The sequence below is a fragment of the Podarcis tiliguerta genome, assembly GCF_965153285.1.
Source record: "Podarcis tiliguerta genome assembly, chromosome: 10".
Taxonomy (NCBI): Eukaryota; Metazoa; Chordata; class Lepidosauria; order Squamata; family Lacertidae; genus Podarcis; species Podarcis tiliguerta.
In genome coordinates this window covers 5897109-5914641 of record NC_139543.1, presented here as the reverse complement: position 1 = coordinate 5914641, position 17533 = coordinate 5897109, and the positions used below count along the sequence as shown (strand labels likewise).

General features: G+C 43.3%; 1 protein-coding gene and 1 long non-coding RNA gene across 5 annotated transcripts in view; one reads left to right on the top strand and one right to left on the bottom strand.

The window, feature by feature from the left end:
- The window catches only part of PTPN12 (protein tyrosine phosphatase non-receptor type 12), a 61297-nt gene that overhangs the window by 22043 nt on the left and 21721 nt on the right, over positions 1-17533 (top strand). For all 4 annotated transcript variants that reach the window (XM_083399602.1, XM_083399605.1, XM_083399603.1 and 1 more), the window contains 7 exons: positions 3702-3810; positions 5446-5522; positions 10551-10646; positions 12920-12958; positions 13401-13472; positions 15304-15363; positions 16740-16882. In XM_083399602.1, coding sequence (XP_083255728.1) covers positions 3702-3810; positions 5446-5522; positions 10551-10646; positions 12920-12958; positions 13401-13472; positions 15304-15363; positions 16740-16882 — 596 coding nt within the window. The remainder of the gene's footprint in view (positions 1-3701; positions 3811-5445; positions 5523-10550; positions 10647-12919; positions 12959-13400; positions 13473-15303; positions 15364-16739; positions 16883-17533) is intronic.
- Positions 10597-12910, bottom strand: LOC310658329. The gene is made up of 3 exons (XR_014502239.1): positions 11992-12910; positions 11073-11609; positions 10597-10693 (listed from the first exon to the last, which is right to left on the bottom strand). It is a non-coding gene; the product is annotated as an uncharacterized lncRNA (long non-coding RNA).

Genomic DNA, 17533 nt, shown 5'->3' with positions numbered 1-17533 from the left:
TTTATCCAGGTTGTGGCAGCAGTAAAAAGGGGGAATTATATTTTAGGGGTCATTAGGAAAAGGCTAGAAAACAGAACTGGAAATATAATGGCGTAATACATGTCCATGGTTCACTTGCACTTTGGAATACTGTGTGCATTTCTGGTCACCATGACTCTTAAAGGATATAATAATGCTGGAATTGTTTTGAGAAATGCGAGAGCATCCCCCTACTTTAAAAAAGGTTTGCATGAGTGTTCCTTTGCCATTTACAGAGAAGTGCTTTCCTTTACAGAAATTTAAAAAAATAGAACGTTGAAATTAATCTCATTATGTGGGCATGGGTGGGAAGAATTTCCCTCGCTGGTGGCTCCACCTATCACAGAAGCTATGACTTTGCAATCTGAAAGAAAAAGGTTCAGAGGCTGGGTTGTGTAGTGGTTAGAGTGGCAGTAGGGCTAGGACCTGGGAGACTACGGTTCGAATCCCCACTCAGCCGTCAACTGCACTGGGTGTTACTGTACTATACATGCTTCAATTTAAGTCCCACTGTGCTCTCTGTATGATCTGTTTTGCTGTGGCTGGTTACAACCCTCCAAATACCACAAATTGCGAAAAGATCCAAATAAATTATCTATGCTAAGTTGTTCACAAATTTATAAAGATACAGGTTTTGGCAGGCTACCCTCTCTAATTGAGTAAAAGAGGTTTGGTTTTTACTTTTGCTAGAACAAAACTCCAGTCACATCTCTTTCTAGACTGCTTTTCCACTTTATTACCTTTGCGTGTTTTCAAATAATTTGTCTTCTGTGCACAGCATTTATTCCATCTTCAGCTAGATTCCCCATCTTGTCTTCCTTTGCTTTTTAAAAAAATGCACCTAGACATATTATTGTGGCGACCAATTGGCTCCTAGCTTTTATATCTCAGTTTCTAACCCCAGGTTGGAAGCCCAGTCTATGCCCCTTAGACTCTTGTCTATTTGTCCCCTCTTATAGGGGACTAAGGTCAAGACTCAAGAAATAATTTAAATATTCCAATAGTTTAACATCTGTTTTCCTTTTCAGAATTAAATGGGAAATTGGCTGCAAATTGTAGATATGAAAATTTTTATTAATTCTGTGCGCACTAGATTTAACCTCATCAGCTGTTGCGTAGTGCAAAACTGTCATGGAAAACTCCAAAAGTTGTGCCTCCTCTTACCCAACTTGACTGTGGGCTCATAATTTAAAGTTTTGAGTTAGGCAGTGTAGTAGAATTCCAGCAACTGATAACATTGCTGTCTGACAACTCTGAGACCAGGAAGTACATTGTTCTGTAAAAAATATCTTCCCTCTCATATGTAGCAATGGCCTCTCTCTCTCTCTCTCTCTCTCTCTCTCTCTCCCTTTCTCTCTCTCTCTCTCCCTTTCTCTCTCTCTCTCACACATACAGCCACACACACCACCACCAACACTCTTCTATTACTGTCAATAAGCAGAATCATTGAATCATTTATTTAAAAAACCAACTAAGTAAAAGGTAAAGGTACCCCTGCCCGTACGGGCCAGTCTTGACAGACTCTAGGGTTGTGCGCCCATCTCACTTAAGAGGCCGGGGGCCAGCGCTGTCCGGAGACACTTCCGGGTCACGTGGCCAGCGTGACAAACCCGCATCTTGTGAGCCAGTGCAGCACACGGAAACGCCGTTTACCTTCCCGCCAGTAAGCGGTCCCTATTTATCTACTTCCACCCGGAGGTGCTTTCGAACTGCTAGGTTGGCAGGCGCTGGGACCGAGCAACGGGAGTGCACCCCGCCGCGGGGATTCGAACCGCTGACCTTTCGATCGGCAAGCCCTAGGCGCTGAGGCTTTTACCCACAGCGCCATCCGCGTCTCCAAAAAACCAACTACATAACAACAAATAAATAGAAGCTACATGGATAACGTAAGTCTCAAATATGAAGAAAATGTGGCACCTTCGTTTTAAAGCTGTTCATAATCTACTTGTTATCCATAGCCTAAAAGTAGACTGAATGTTTTGAATTGACAAAATGGAAATCAGCCACTCCAGGGGTGGGATTTGGGAATCCTCCAGCCTATGGACCAGGTACAGCCCATGAGGCTTCTTCTCTGCTTCCCTCCTTACCCTATCTTGCACAACAATCTGGCCTGAAAAATGTCTTTTTGTGTGTGTGGTGGGGAGAAAATGTATACATTGGGGGGGGGGTTATGTTTGAAAAGAGGTGTGGGTAGATGTTTTATTCATACACATCCACACGTGTGAGAGAGGAAGTTTTGTGTGTTGGGTGACTTTTTGCATTGGCCTTACTCGCTGCCAACGTGCAGCCCCCAGAAGTTTAGCTGTGAGGGCATTCCTAAAACCTGTACTATGCCATAGGAAACAGTTTATTTCCTGTTTCTCAAACAATCACCTTCATTGGGTTGAGTTCCACATTAGTCCTACACAGAGTAGATCCACTGAAATTAATGGCCTTAAGTTGGCCACATCCATTAACTTCAGTGGGTCTACTCTGACTAGGACTAGTGTTGAATGCCACCCATTCTGAAGTAGTCTATTCCAGGGGTCAACAAACTTTTTCAGCAGGGGGCCGGTCCACTGTCCCTCAGACCTTGTGGGGGGCCAGACTATATTTTGAAAAGAAAAAAAAGAATGAATTCCTGTGCCCCACAAATAACCCAGAGATGCATTTGAAATAAAAGTACACATTCTACTCATGTAAAAACAACAGGGAGGTCCCACAAATAACCCAGAGGTGCATTTGAAATAAAAGGACACATTCTACTCATGTAAAAAGATGCTGATTCCTGGACTGTCCGTGGGCCGGATTTAGAAGGCGATCCAGCCCCCAGGCCTTAGTTTACCTACCCATGGTCTATTCCTTCCACAAACATTATTTCTTTTCCCCTTCTTTCTCTCTTTCATAACTTCTGTTACTCTTCTGTATACCTTTTCTATCTCCATTTTTTAATCTTTCTGATAGGGTAGTGAAAGCACATAACCATAAGGTGTACTGTGACACCTTAAAATAATCTAAATTTGGTGGGTTTTTTTGCGATTAAATGGATTTTGCTTCATTAATGTGTACATCTAATTATATGGTGATTAAGGTGATTTAAGTCTGCAGTCTTAAGTCTCTCTTAGCCAGGTTGTGTGGGGTTTGGGTTGAGTGGAGGCGCTGCTCCACTCACTTGTTTTTGCTGCCACCAACCTCCCCCCCATTGTGCAAGCAGGTGGGAGGCCCCTGGCTGATACCCCCGCCCTTGGAGCCTGGTGGAATGTCCTGAAATGCCCCCCTGAGGGTGGGAGTCTGGGATCTGCTGGATCCTGAGACTTTCTCACAGCTGGCGCTGGCCAGCATCCTGTAGCTGTTACAGTAGTAACCGGCTGAAACGATTTGTACTGTAACACCCTATGGTCTCAAGTAAAGAAAAAAGGACATCCTCCCCAACTTCTAAATATGAAAGGAAGTTTCTTTGTTACAGTAACGTGTGACCAAGGTAGGAAATGAAAGCTTTATGCTATATGTTCCACATTGTTCGTGGTATTTCCTTGATGTATGCAGTTCCATTGTTTGCCGTGGACTTCGGAGAAGGATAGCTGTGCAGAGTAATAGTGGTAGAGACGACTAGTTGAACTTACTCCTATTCAGAGACTACTTTTCTGAAAAAGTAAAAAGGAGCAGCTGAAAAAGTAACTTAAACCAGAACATTTTAATTACAGAGACTGAGGAGGCTATCAACGAAGTATAGAACAGAAAAGATCTACCCAACAGTCACTGGAGAAAAAGAAGAAAATGTGAAAAAGAACAGATACAAGGACATACTGCCGTGTAAGCCTGACTTTTCCCTTCGAGAGACATGTTAATAACATTTATTAAGATATCTTGCCTGTTAACATTTAAGATCTCTTGAATAGGTAAATTAGATAGTAATTATTTGCCGAAAGGGGTATTTTTTAAGATGCTTCATCTGCCTAAGTGAATGTTTCTTTGTATGTGTGTCAGCCTCCCAGTATCTATTTAAACACCATTTCCAAGGCTAAAAATCTGTTAATAACTTTAACCTTCCAACTAATGCAGAAAAAGCTTTTCTGACTCACAAAATATACCCATTTATTTCAGAATGCTATTTTTCTTGAAAGACTCCCTTAGTCTGAATCTTATTGGAAAACAGGCAGAACCTGGAATAAAGACAGACTGAGTTTATCATAATACATATATGAAGCTCAGAGAACATCCTGTTGTTTGAAACCCTCATAAAACATTGAGAATTTGGAGACTTCTAGCCATGTTAGTCTGACACTATAAAATGATGAATTTATATAAACACTGAAAATACGGTCTGCCAATATGTTCTTAGTTGATTTGTTGTTGTTGCAGAAAAGGTTGGCCATTATTAAAATATTGGACAATCTTCCTTATCAAATTTTGGCCATAGACCTTGAATTTTTTTGGCTGAGGAAGTCTGAACTCTTGGATCCTCTTTAGTTCTGTGCGGACTTCTGATTCCCAAGTTTAGCTTGCCCAGAAGTGAAAACTGGTAACAGACAACCCCAAGTCTTCAAAATATAGAACAACCTTGCAAATGAAATTGGATTTTTTCTCTCAAAGAATTAGTATTTAGATGACTGTCAGTTAGTCTATTCTGTGAAGTTGATAATGTGATTTTGGATTGCCTTCAACATGCAACTTTAACATTGAGCAGCAAGCAAGCAATTATAAAGTGTTGCTGGAAAAACTAAATGTGCTATCCTTTCTATAGAGGAACACACGAGCAGTTAATACATTATTGTATTATTGCACATCTTAAAATATTTTTACAAGTATAAAAATTAATGTTTACCATCTGGAGTTTACCAAAGGAGTGTAGATCCTTTGCTGTAGGTGCCTTTTTTAGCCAGCCTCAAATACATTGTACTTGTGTGTTAAATTTAAGTTGTTCAAGAATCCCTGGCTGGGGAATATATTTTGAGTTAATGTCTATACTGTTCCACATTTCCATTTGTGTGAACTTACTTTGCTTCTAATGTTAACATCTGTTTTGGAACATTTTCACTGGACATTCAGAGAATAAGGTGGCCTGGAAACTGCTTAAATTTAATCCCTAGATACCTAGAAGTGAAAGAAAGATGCTTTGAAACAGTCCAGTACTGGCAAAATAGTTGCTATCTCATCATAGAACTTGGAACTATCAGCCAACCCAGAATTTCATGAGTAACTTCATTAATAAAGGAAATGCTCTCTAAGGAAAATATATAGAATTATGTCCTGCAGAGTTCTGCAGTGAAATAAATAGAAATGTGAAGAGCAAGCAGTCCTGAAAATGAGTGAGGAATTCTCTTAGGGTAGATTAAAGTAGTGCCTAGATACAGTGGAAGAATTCTTGGGTAAGAACTTGTTATCATTCTTGCTGGAGAATACCTGTTAACATGGAAAATAATTCTTCCTAAAATTGCTATGTTTTAGTTGATCACAGCAGAGTTAAACTGACTTTAAAAACTCCCCCTCAAGATTCAGACTACATCAATGCAAATTTTATTAAGGTATGTATTAACATAGATTTATTACGTAATAAAACTTCTAAAATCTTAACACATGTTTCTTTACAGAAAACCAAACTGATGCCAAAGTATTGTATGTGATTATGTTGTGGCTCTGTGTAATTTGATTGCAAAGAGAAAAAGGGGGGGGGGGGAGAAAAAGTGGAAGAAAGAATGAAAAAAGGAGGAAGGCTGACCTCCTAAACTAGTACACAATTAAGCAGCGATTATCACATGGATAATTCACAGCACTGACAAAGATAGCATCTCTTATTACAGTAATATAAAATAACAATGGTTTGATCGATAGAATGTATCATAGCTGGGATAGCTCAATCGGTAGAGCATGAGACTCTTGGCTCACCTCAGCTGTGGTTCGTCCCTGGGACTTCATTGTTTGTCAGAGCATGCTAGTTGCTGACACTGGGTCTCATTGGCATATTTTATGAACTTCCAGAACTACGTAAATGTCTGCTACACCCAGAGTTTTTTCCCCAGCCGGAACTCAATTCTGGCCTCTCTCAGTTGGGCACCAGTGCCATTATAAGAGAACAAGGGAGGTGTTTGTGGTGAGATCTGGTACCTCTTTTTCTAGAAAAATAGCTCTGGCTACACCTCATTATATGTTACTGAATAGTTTCTAGAGGAGGTTGTTGAACCAGGTACCCACTGAGACGCGAAGAGATCTTATAAGATGGACTTGTGCTTTACCACATACATAAGATAGGCTTGTGTTAGTAAAAGCAGTGGAGGAATCCTGTGCAGTGGCTGGCTGACGGTACAAGGATCACAATTCAAAGTTTCTGGGTTCCACCTATCCGCATGACCCTGGTGCAGTGGCTTACCGTATTTTTCGCCCTATAAGACGCACTTTTTCTCCTCCAAAAATGAAGGGGAAATGTGTGTGCGTCTTATGGGGCGAATGCAGGCTCATTGGCTTCAGCGATAGCAACGCGAAGCCTCCGAAGCCTGCGCTCCGGAGGCTTTGCGTTGCTTCCGCTGAAGCCAGGAGAGTCTGCTCTTTGAGGCTGGCGGGGGGAAAGCAGCGCTTCCCCCATGGCCAGCCCCAAAGGATGGGGGGCAGCAGGAAGGCGCGCGACGCCTTCCCGCTACTCTCCAACCCGGGTTGGAGGCTGGCGGGGGGGAAAGCAGCGCTTCCCCCATTGCCAGCCCCAGAGGATGGGGGGCAGCAGGAAGGCGCGCGACGCCTTCCTGCTACTCTCCATCCCGGCATTGAGGCTGGCGGGGGGAAAGCAGCGCTTCCCCCTCGCCAGCCCCAAAGGATGGGGGGCAGCAGGAAGGCGCGCGACGCCTTCCTGCTACTCTCCATCCCGGCATTGAGGCTGGCGGGGGGAAAAGCAGCGCTTCCCCCCTCACCAGCCCCAGAGGATGGGGGGCAGCAGGAAGGCGCGCGACGCCTTCCTGCTACTCTCCATCCCGGCATTGAGGCTGGCGGGGGGAAAGCAGCGCTTCCCCCTCGCCAGCCCCAGAGGATGGGGGGCAGCAGGAAGGCGCGCGACGCCTTCCTGCTACTCTCCATCCCGGCATTGAGGCTGGCGGGGGGAAAGCAGCGCTTCCCCCTCGCCAGCCCCAGAGGATGGGGGGCAGCAGGAAGGCGCGCGACGCCTTCCTGCTACTCTCCATCCCGGCATTGAGGCTGGCGGGGGGAAAGCAGCGCTTCCCCCCTCACCAGCCCCAGAGGATGGGGGGCAGCAGGAAGGCGCGCAACGCCTTCCTGCTACTCTCCATCCCGGCATTGAGGCTGGCGGGGGGAAAGCAGCGCTTCCCCCTCGCCAGCCCCAGAGGATGGGGGGCAGCAGGAAGGCGCGCGACGCCTTCCTGCTACTCTCCATCCCGGCATTGAGGCTGGCGGGGGGGGAAAGCAGCGCTTCCCCCTCGCCAGCCCCAAAGGATGGGGGGCAGCAGGAAGGTGCGCGACGTCATCCCACTACTCTCCAACCCTCCTGTGGGCTTTTGCGGGAGATGGGGGAATTCCCCCACCTCCCGCAAAAGCAGGCAAAAGCCGCACGCTCTTTACAGGGGCTCTGCGGCTTCTGCTGCCTTTTCTAGGAGGTGGGGGAATTCCCCCACCTTGTAGAAAAGGCAGCAGGAGCTGTGAACCCTTTGAAGAGCCTGCCGCTCTTGGGGGCTTTTCCCCGAGGAGGGAGAAGGGATTGACTGGCTGAGTCCGTCCCTTCTCCCTCCTGTGGGCTTTTGCGGGAGATGGGGGAATTCCCCCACCTCCCGCAAAAGGAGGCAAAAGCCGCACACTCTTTAAAGGGGCTCCCTGGCTTCTGCTGCCTTTTCTAGGAGGTGGGGGAATTCCCCCACCTCGTAGAAAAGGCAGCAGGAGCCACGAACCCTTTGAAGAGCGCGCTGCTCTTGGGGGCTTTTCCCCGAGGAGGGAGAAGGGACTGGCTGGCTGAGTCCGTCCCTTCTCCCTCCTGTGGGCTTTTGCGGGAGATGGGGGAATTCCCCCACCTCCCGCAAAAGGAGGCAAAAGCCGCAGTCTCTTTAAAGGGGCTCCCTGGCTTCTGCTGCCTTTTCTAGGAGGTGGGGGAATTCCCCCACCTCGTAGAAAAGGCAGCAGGAGCCACGAACCCTTTGAAGAGCGCGCTGCTCTTGGGGGCTTTTCCCCGAGGAGGGAGAAGGGACTGGCTGGCTGAGTCCGTCCCTTCTCCCTCCTGTGGGCTTTTGCGGGAGATGGGGGAATTCCCCCACCTCCCGCAAAAGGAGGCAAAAGCCGCACACTCTTTAAAGGGGCTCCCTGGCTTCTGCTGCCTTTTCTAGGAGGTGGGGGAATTCCCCCACCTCGTAGAAAAGGCAGCAGGAGCCACGAACCCTTTGAAGAGCGCACCGCTCTTGGGGGCTTTTCCCCGAGGAGGGAGAAGGGACTGGCTGGCTGAGTCCGTCCCTTCTCCCTCCTGTGAGCTTTTGCGGGAGATGGGGGAATTCCCCCACCTCCCGCAAAAGGAGGCAAAAGCCGCACACTCTTTAAAGGGGCTCCCTGGCTTCTGCTGCCTTTTCTAGGAGGTGGGGGAATTCCCCCACCTCGTAGAAAAGGCAGCAGGAGCCACGAACCCTTTGAAGAGTGCGCTGCTCTTGGGGGCTTTTCCCCGAGGAGGGAGAAGGGACTGACTGGCCATTTCAGTCCCTTTTCCCTCCTGGTCGAAAAGCCCTTAGGAGTCGCGCACGGCTCCTATGGGCTTTTGCGGGAGGTGGGGGAATTCCCCCACCTCCCACAAAAGCAGGGAGAAGGTCTTGGAGTAGCGCACAGGCTGCGTGAAGCCTGTCCGCTGCTCCCAGAGCTGCGGGGGGGAAATAGTATTTTTTTCCCTGATTTCCCCCCCTGAAAACTAGGTGCGTCCTATGGGCCGGTGCGTCCAATAGGGCGAAAAATACGGTAGGTCAAAATAGGCTCTTCAGTTTGAACAAACATTGTGGATCCATTTACACAAGATCATTCATTCTTTCTCTGAATTCCATAGCTGTGCATCGTTTAAATCCCGTTTGCGTGAATCTGGACACTTCCCCATTGTGGAACAAGTCCCCAAGGCTGGGATGCATGGAGTTCTGTGTTGCAAAGTGCTTGTGGTTTGCAAGAATGGCCACTTTAAATCATGAAGCCCCTTGTACAAAGCAAGCCTTGATGGGTGGAGTGCATATAGTTCCTCTTTCTGGCTTGCTTTGCGATGTGGAATTCCATAATCCTGTATTCAGATGTGGAGTTACATAATCTCTCTGTATACTATGATGAGGCTCCAAATACAATGCTGTGCAAAATCTTCCTTCTGCCTTCCTGCCTGCACAGCAGTTCACAGAAAAGTGCTAATCAGTTAATTCTTTGGCTCATGCTAGTTTGGGTTTAATCCATTGTTTCTCTCAGTTATGCATTCTATGTGACGTTTATTAAGGGTTTTGCAGTCCTGTACCTCATTGGAGTTTAAAAATATAGTGTGGTGGTCCTTGTTATTTGTGAATGTCTTCATAGAACCATAGAATTGTACAGTTGGAAGAGACCATGAGGGTCATCTAGTCCAGCCCCCAACAATGCAGGAATCTGTTGCCCAACATGGGGCTTGAACTCACAACCCTGAGATTAAGGGTCTCATGCTCTACCGACTGAGCTATCTTGAAAAATACTGAATGGTGCTACACTCAACACTCCTGTGCACTTTCTGCAACTAGGATAAGGATTCCAAATAAATACATTTAAATAAAACAAAATTTTGATTATGTTTCCAATTTAAAGTTTAATGTAATGTAAAATAGCACAAGGGTACAATTATTGAGGTATATAATTACCTGGTACTAATTTCTGTTCTTGGTCTTACAAATGCGTGAAACTCATGCATTATTTTTTGACTAAAAAGATTGCCTGGAGGTGTGAATAAAATGCAGTACAATACTGAATCTTTAACATCCCTGCACTCCCACTCCCATAAGGAGAATTCAGTATCGCCTTGCTGCATCACTATGAAATGACTTGTGATTTGGAGTATTTAATACCCTTGGATGTGGCATTTCTTTCCCCTTCTCCCTATCAACCACCTGAACTGATGTTAAACTTTGAGCAAAATACTCAAAGGGGAGAAAAATAGCAGAGCATTTGAAAAAATAATAATAATGGAATGTTTGGCTCAGTTACTGTAGGTATGTTGAGCAAGCAGCTAAGGGGAAACTTCACAAATATTTTGTAACCTAGATGAGGATATATATTAATATTGGTTATTCAGTCACTTGGGCATTAGCAGCGAACTTTTGTATTGGAATTTGCTGTTTACTTATCTAATGTAGAGTAAAATTGGTATATATCCTGTAGGGTTTATCTTGGGTGTTATCAGTTTTTAAATTTCCATTCATGTTTTTGAAGAGATTAGCATGTTGACATTTTGAATAGATCAGTTTTGAAAATGCAAAACGTTTCCAACACACCCATAGTCGAACCATCCTTGGGAGAGTTTGTGTCTAAGAACATTTTCAAGCATGCCTTTAACTGTTTTTGCATTCCGTTATATGTTGAAATTTTAGGGAGTACATGGGCCAAAAGCATATGTTGCCACCCAAGGACCACTAGCAAACACAGTAATAGACTTCTGGAGGATGATATGGGAGTACAATGTCGCAGTAAGTATGCTAACCCAATATTTATTTCATTCTGTGATGTGAGCAAACTTCTGCCCCTACTTCTCTTTTTTAATATATATATATATATATATAATACTTTATTAAGATTTTCACATAGAAAAAAGAAAAAAAAGAAAATAAAACAATACAAGAAAAATACAAAAACAGAAAGAAAAACAAGTAAAAACAGTTCCATTTTCATAGTATTTCTTACATTAGCTTGTTTCCCAGACTTCCCCACACCTACCCTCTCTGTATTCCAATTCAAATATTTAATCAGCAAATCCCTTCCCTCTGTCTTACCTTTATCTTTATCTTAATGTATTATACCTTTAATTCTTCATCTTTTTAACCTTCGAATTTTCCATACTCCTTCACCACGTTATTACTAATAACCCCTTACCCTCCATCCAACGTCATTCTAACATTCAGCCCCTACTTCTCATTCTCAGCAGTTTGGAACCAGAGTTTGTTTTATGTTTCATCCTCTAATCTAAGCTTAGGGATGGAAAGAGGGGTAGATTTTCTTCTGACGTGCTGTGTCCCAAGTTGTGGCAGGAGATCAGTGACATCCCCCCTACTTGGAGGAGAGGGGTCTTTGTGGCAATAAGAGTTTGGTTGGTGATGTGCTGAATGGGTACAGCCAAAGTCTGTTGTGCCAGCATGCATTTGCCTAACTCGTGGACGGGGAATGTATGACCCTGCAGATATTGTTGGGTTCCAGCTCTCATCAGCCCTCCAGCCAGCATGGATTGCCAGCAGTAAGAGGTTCTGGGAGTTGTAATCTAAGCACATCTGGAGGGCCACACACTCCACATCCCAGAGCTACAGTGTCTGGGCAGAAGAGGAGGAACATGAACTGTAAGACCATGTGGCTGTTAAATTTACAATGGGAGTAGGGATTAAGAAGCAAGGACTGACATCACTAAACGGCGGAGCACCTGTGCTTCACGTCAGCACAGCCTCTTGTATTGATATCTGTATAAAGGTAAAGGTAAAGGTACCCCTGCCCGTACGGGCCAGTCTTGACAGACTCTAGGGTTGTGCGCCCATCTCACTCAAGAGGCCGGGGGCCAGTGCTGTCCGGAGACACTTCCGGGTCACGTGGCCAGCGTGACGAAGCTGCTCTGGCGAGCCAGCACCAGCGTAGCACACGGAAACGCCGTTTACCTTCCCGCCAGTAAGCGGTCCCTATTTATCTACTTGCCCCCGGGGGTGCTTTCGAACTGCTAGGTTGGCAGGCGCTGGGACCGAGCAACGGGAGCGCACCCCGCTGCGGGGATTCGAACCGCCGACCTTTTGATCGGCAAGCCCTAGGCGCTGAGGCTTTTACCCCCAGTGCCACCCGCGTCCCGATATCTGTATAAACAACTCAACAAAAAGCCCCATCCTCAAAGATGGTGTCAGCAAGTTGTCACATTTGAAATCACGTGATTTTCACAATACATGTTTTGTTAACTTGCCATTGTTTCCTTTGGATACAAGCCTATTTAGGCAGGTTTTAATTTTAAAACATTTTAAAAGATTTTTTACTGTTTTATCACTTACAGTGGTACCTCCGGTTAAGTACTTAATTCGTTCCAGGGGTCTGTTCTTAACCTGAAACTGTTCTTAACCTGAAGCACCACTTTAGCTAATGGGGCCTCCTGCTGCTGCCGCACCGCCAGAGCACGATTTCTGTTCTTATCCTGAAGCAAAGTTCTTAACCTGAAGCATTATTTCTGGGTTAACGGTGCCTGTAACCTGAAGCGTATGTAACCCGAGGTACCACTGTATTTGTTTGCTGCCCTAAGCTTCTTTTAGAAGAAGGATGGGGCATGAATTTGGGGACAGCTTCAGCTAAATAGTTGTGAGTCCCTGTCGTACAACAGGGCTTCTCCCCACCTTCTCGCCCTTCCCTCCCCAGAATTGGCTCTGTCTGGTCAGGAGAACATGGCAGGCACAAATGCTGAAATGCTGATGCAACTATCATAACAGCATGATGATGAAATCCTTAATTGATAGATTGATTGGTTTTAGAAGTGGGTGGTATAGAACATTGATACAGTCCCCAGAGGATTGGCACAAGGGCAAATGTTGTCCTTGACCCCCCCAAAAGTTTATCCACTTTTTTGTTAAACTCTGGCACATGGATAATATAGTGCTTGGCCTCCTGCTAAGTCCTTGGACAGTCCTTCAGCTGTAGTCAGTATATGAATATGCACATGGAAAGGTTTTTAAAGCGCAGATTCTTGGAAACTTTGTACAGTCACATTTCTTTCTTTCTTTAATAGATTATTGTGATGGCTTGTCGAGAGTTTGAAATGGGAAGGGTATGTATTAATAGCGCTGGCTTGTATATGGCCTTTGCTAAATATGTTACTGTGATAATGCAGTTAATCAAATCTCTGTACAGGTTACTCATTTTACTTGAGGAATTCCCATGTAAATCTTGTACATTTGCTACTTAATGAAAACTAGCACATTTTCTTGCCACTCTGTTAAGTTTAGTGTAGGAAGGTGTAAAGAAACAAACGGTTTTAGAATGGAATTGCACAGTGTGGGTGCATGAACAGAGCAAATAGCAGTTTTTCCTATGGACCTTCCAGATTCTAAAAGAAAACACTTTAAAAGTCTTGAGAAGGAGATGAAGGTCTTGGGTGTATTAGCAAGGATGACCTTGCCCATTTAAATCCAACTATCTGTGAATATTCATAAATGTGTGTGCTTATTTTTAAACTATATTTTTGGTAACTATATTTTCTTTGGTAACAGAAAAAATGTGAACGCTACTGGCCTCTTTATGGGGAAGAAGGTGTTTCTTTTGGACAATTTCATATTTCTTGTGTAAGTATTTTGTTAATGATAGTGCAGTACTAATTGATGCTTTAAAAAAAAATTAAAAAGTTCTAATTCCATCTTAAAGAAATGCATATATTAACTGTAGTAAGCCTGCAACTCCCATGTATTTAACTTGTTTTCATTCAGCTTTATGTATGTGGGAAAAATTAAAATTACAAAGGGGGCAGAGTTCAAGGAAAAACGACTTTGGCAATCCTGCCCATCACCGAACCCAATGGTTTTTTACTATACGTGATTTTGGCTTGAGGTGTGATTCCTGGAATGTAACCCCTGCATAAGTTGTGGGCTTACTGTAATTACAGTATATTGAATTGCTGTAATTCTGAGGAAATGCTGGTCCATAAGCCACAATGATGCCAAATTGATATTCTTTTATATGAAATAATTTGAAGAGTTTGCTTATGTTTGTGTGGAACATTTTGAAACAAGGCAAACTATGCATTGGTTTTGTGGTCATAGTGGTGACATGGTTTACCACCGCAGGAATAAACTTGGACTCACCTTGGTGTTTTACACCCCCCCCCCCCTCTTCTCATTTGATACGTCTACAAAGAAGAAATCAGGAGCTTTTGTTTTTAAATAACCACAGTATAGCGTATGTCAGTGCCTCAACAAACTGTGGTTGGTCTTTACTGTGATTTGCTGAAACTATTCCAGTTGAAAGCTGCAAACTAAAGCTTCTGACCTCCTTGCAGACATGCTAGAGGCGACAAGGAGCAAACCCACTCCTTTCCCACATCCATTCTTGTAATACTAAACAATAGGTTAGTATTATGCGCAAATGAGACCACTGAATAATTAAAACATCAACTAACATTATTACAGAAAAAAAGTTTTCATTGGGCAAAATGGGGAAAAGCAGTCAAGTGGTATGCTGCTGGTGTTTTACGAATTGGTGAGCTACTCATAACTCATGGTAGAGTTTGGGAAGTAGGGCAGAAGCCTATAGGTTATAAGGAATTTTAAGAAAGCCATGGGAAGGCATAAGTAGCAAAATTTGAATCAACTGCCATAGAAGAAAGCTGGCCTTTTATACTGAGAATGTGGTTCTGTTTAGTTTATTATAAGTTTATTATAATAGTTTATTATTATTATTATTATTATTAGTTTATTATAATAGTGTCATAGAAATGAGAAAACCAATAAGGAAGAAAAGCAGGGTAAGTTATGCACATGTGTGCAAAAGAATACCTGAAAGACTCAGGTAGGCGACTCTTGGTTGGATGCAGAAGTCTCACAGGAGGGATCTTTTATCCTTTTTTAAGATTAAGATTCAGTTTCACTTCCCATGCAATGTTCTCTTAACAGTCATTCTGCTTGCCCAAGAGCTCACACTCGTTGGACAATCAGAAACAGGAGAATTAAAAACCTCCTGTGATAGCACCGTGTAAGCTTTCCTCAAGATCTTGTAGAACAACAGTGGCAGTTACATTCCTTCCACTCATGGTTGCTTGGATCTAGCCCATTATTTAAAGGAACTATAGCCCACAAGTGCGGACCACTCTGGCTTAGTGTCAGTGTAGATATGACTTTCCCAAAATTTTTCCAGTTTTAGTTATGGTTAATGCTACATTGGCACAGAACCTAAATTCTGGTTATTGTTTTACTTAAAACAAGTGAAGCAAATCAAAATTCATTCACGTGCTCCTATGAATGGTGTGATTCTGAATTCTGCTATTTTTAAAGATTAACCTAAGTGGATACAATACTTCTGTTAGGAGTAAATTAGATTTGAGTGAGTAAAGTACTACTGTCGGTACTAAGCTAAAATTTTGTGACGTTTCCCTCTATTCACAAATACTCTTTTTTCATTTAGGAAGCTGAGCAAGTCAGAACAGACTACTATATTAGAACTCTGCTATTAGCCTTTGAGAATGTAAGTAAGATAAAAGCTCTATATTACAGCTGGTTTAAACATAGTATTGTCAGTCTGATGTCTTCTGTGTACCAAATCACTTTGCCCCTTTTGACATGTTAATGTGGGGCTGAAATGGCCTTGCGACATGCAATAACTGGCAGGATAACGCCTCCAACTGTCAACCGTCCTGAAAACTTTTGTATATGGTGTTTTAATATTGTGATTTTATGTTGTAACCGCCCTGAGACTTGCAGGTATAGGGCAGTATACAAATTTAATAAATAATACTTAAAATTAATAATAACGTGACATCCAAAAGACACAAAAGAAGTTTTTGGTCATTTGGGGCAGTGGCAGCTCAACTCAAATCTTGACTTTGAGATGATGCTCCTTCAGTTACTTATTTGTGTGGTTTAAATGCTTCTTGGTGCATTATGAGGCACTTGAGTGGCTTCACTTTTTAATAATAAAAATAAATTTGAGTGTCATGCGCATTGGGATCTGGGCTGAGCTTAATGGTGGTTTTGTTGCTTCATCTTGTATAGTTTGCAGAAATGTTTCTAGGCCTTGTAAATTTAAAGCTGTGATTCCCGGGAAGCTGAATTCACTACTTGGTTCTAAATTCTACCTCTGGCAGAACCTGTTTGTATGTTGTTGTCAGTAGCCCTGCATAAGAGCCTAGGGTGCCATGAATGGGCTCAACAAACAGAAGCTTAATATTTGAAGGACGTGGGCTTTGACTCAGTGTCTGTGTCAACTTTTAAGTGAAGCAAATTTTGCAACTTGTGCTATTTCAGAGACATCATATGTAGTCTTTGGGTTTGTATTAATTTATTATAATTATATTCATTATGTAGGAAAATAATTATAAACTTGTTGGTCTGTTCTGGGTAGATGCTGGCAGTGGTGTGCTTACCACGTAAAATGTAGCCTCATGAGCTCTATACGGTGAGCCATTTGTGTGAAGCAGCTCCTACACTTACTTATTTACTTCATTGTTTCTTTAAAAATATTTCTTAATGGTGGTATTTTACAACATTTTTATTCACTTTTCTCTGAGTACCTGATCAGCTCCCAAAATGGACAGTTTCTACAAGCCAACCTTCAAAGACATGGGTAGGCAAACTAAGGCCCGGGGGCCAGATCAGGCCCCATCGCCTTCTGAATCCGGCCCATGGATGGCCCTGGAATCAGCATGTTTATACATGAGTAGAATGTGTCCTTTTATTTAAAATGCATCTCTGGGTTATTTGTGGGGCATAGGAATTTGTTCTCCCCCTACCCCAAATACAGTCCGGCCCCTCACAAGGTCTGAGTGACAGTGGACCAGCCCCCTGCTGAAAAAGTTTGCTGACCCTTGTCCAAAGATATAACACAACCTTTTTTTCTTCTAGGAAACACGTAGGGTTTATCAATTTCATTATGTGAATTGGCCTGACCACGACGTTCCATCATCTTTTGATTCTATTCTGGACATGATCAGCTTAATGAGGGAATACCAGGAGCATGAAGATGTTCCTATTTGCATACACTGCAGGTACAAAATGCAGGAATTTAAATGGGGGCTCCTAGAAAATACTATTTTTTAACTTTGGAATTGATGGCTTTCATGTGTTGCCTTTGTGTATGTAAGTTTAATAGTGCATTGCAATCAGCTGGTGAGCTCAGGATAGTTTGAGGGTACTAAACCTAATCTTGAGGATAAAGCAGCAGAATCATATTAACATGGATGCATAAACATTTGTAAAAATCTAGGGCTAGTACATCTCTTTGATATTTTCATTGCTATACTGCTGTAGTATTATAGGATATGTACATATCAGGATGCACTGTATTACTGAATAATGTTAACATTGAATAATGTTAACATTGCAGCAGTAACAACTTTTTACGTGATTTTATTTGGAGCCTACGTTAGCGGGTGGTATATAAATAACATACATACATAAATAAATAAATATTGAGTTTGGGGGGGGGGGGAGAAGAGGTAACCAAACCCAGCCCATTATTTTGGAAGGAGAGAAAGTATGCCTATACAGGAAGCATGTTACCTTAAGTACAAGAGACAGATAAAATGCAGCAAGTGCATCTTCATTGTGGGGTAGACGTGCTTCTGTTCCTAGACATTTGTAGAAATGAGTGTAACATATTCATTCAAAACGGTTGCTATCCCTCCCAGGGATCCTGG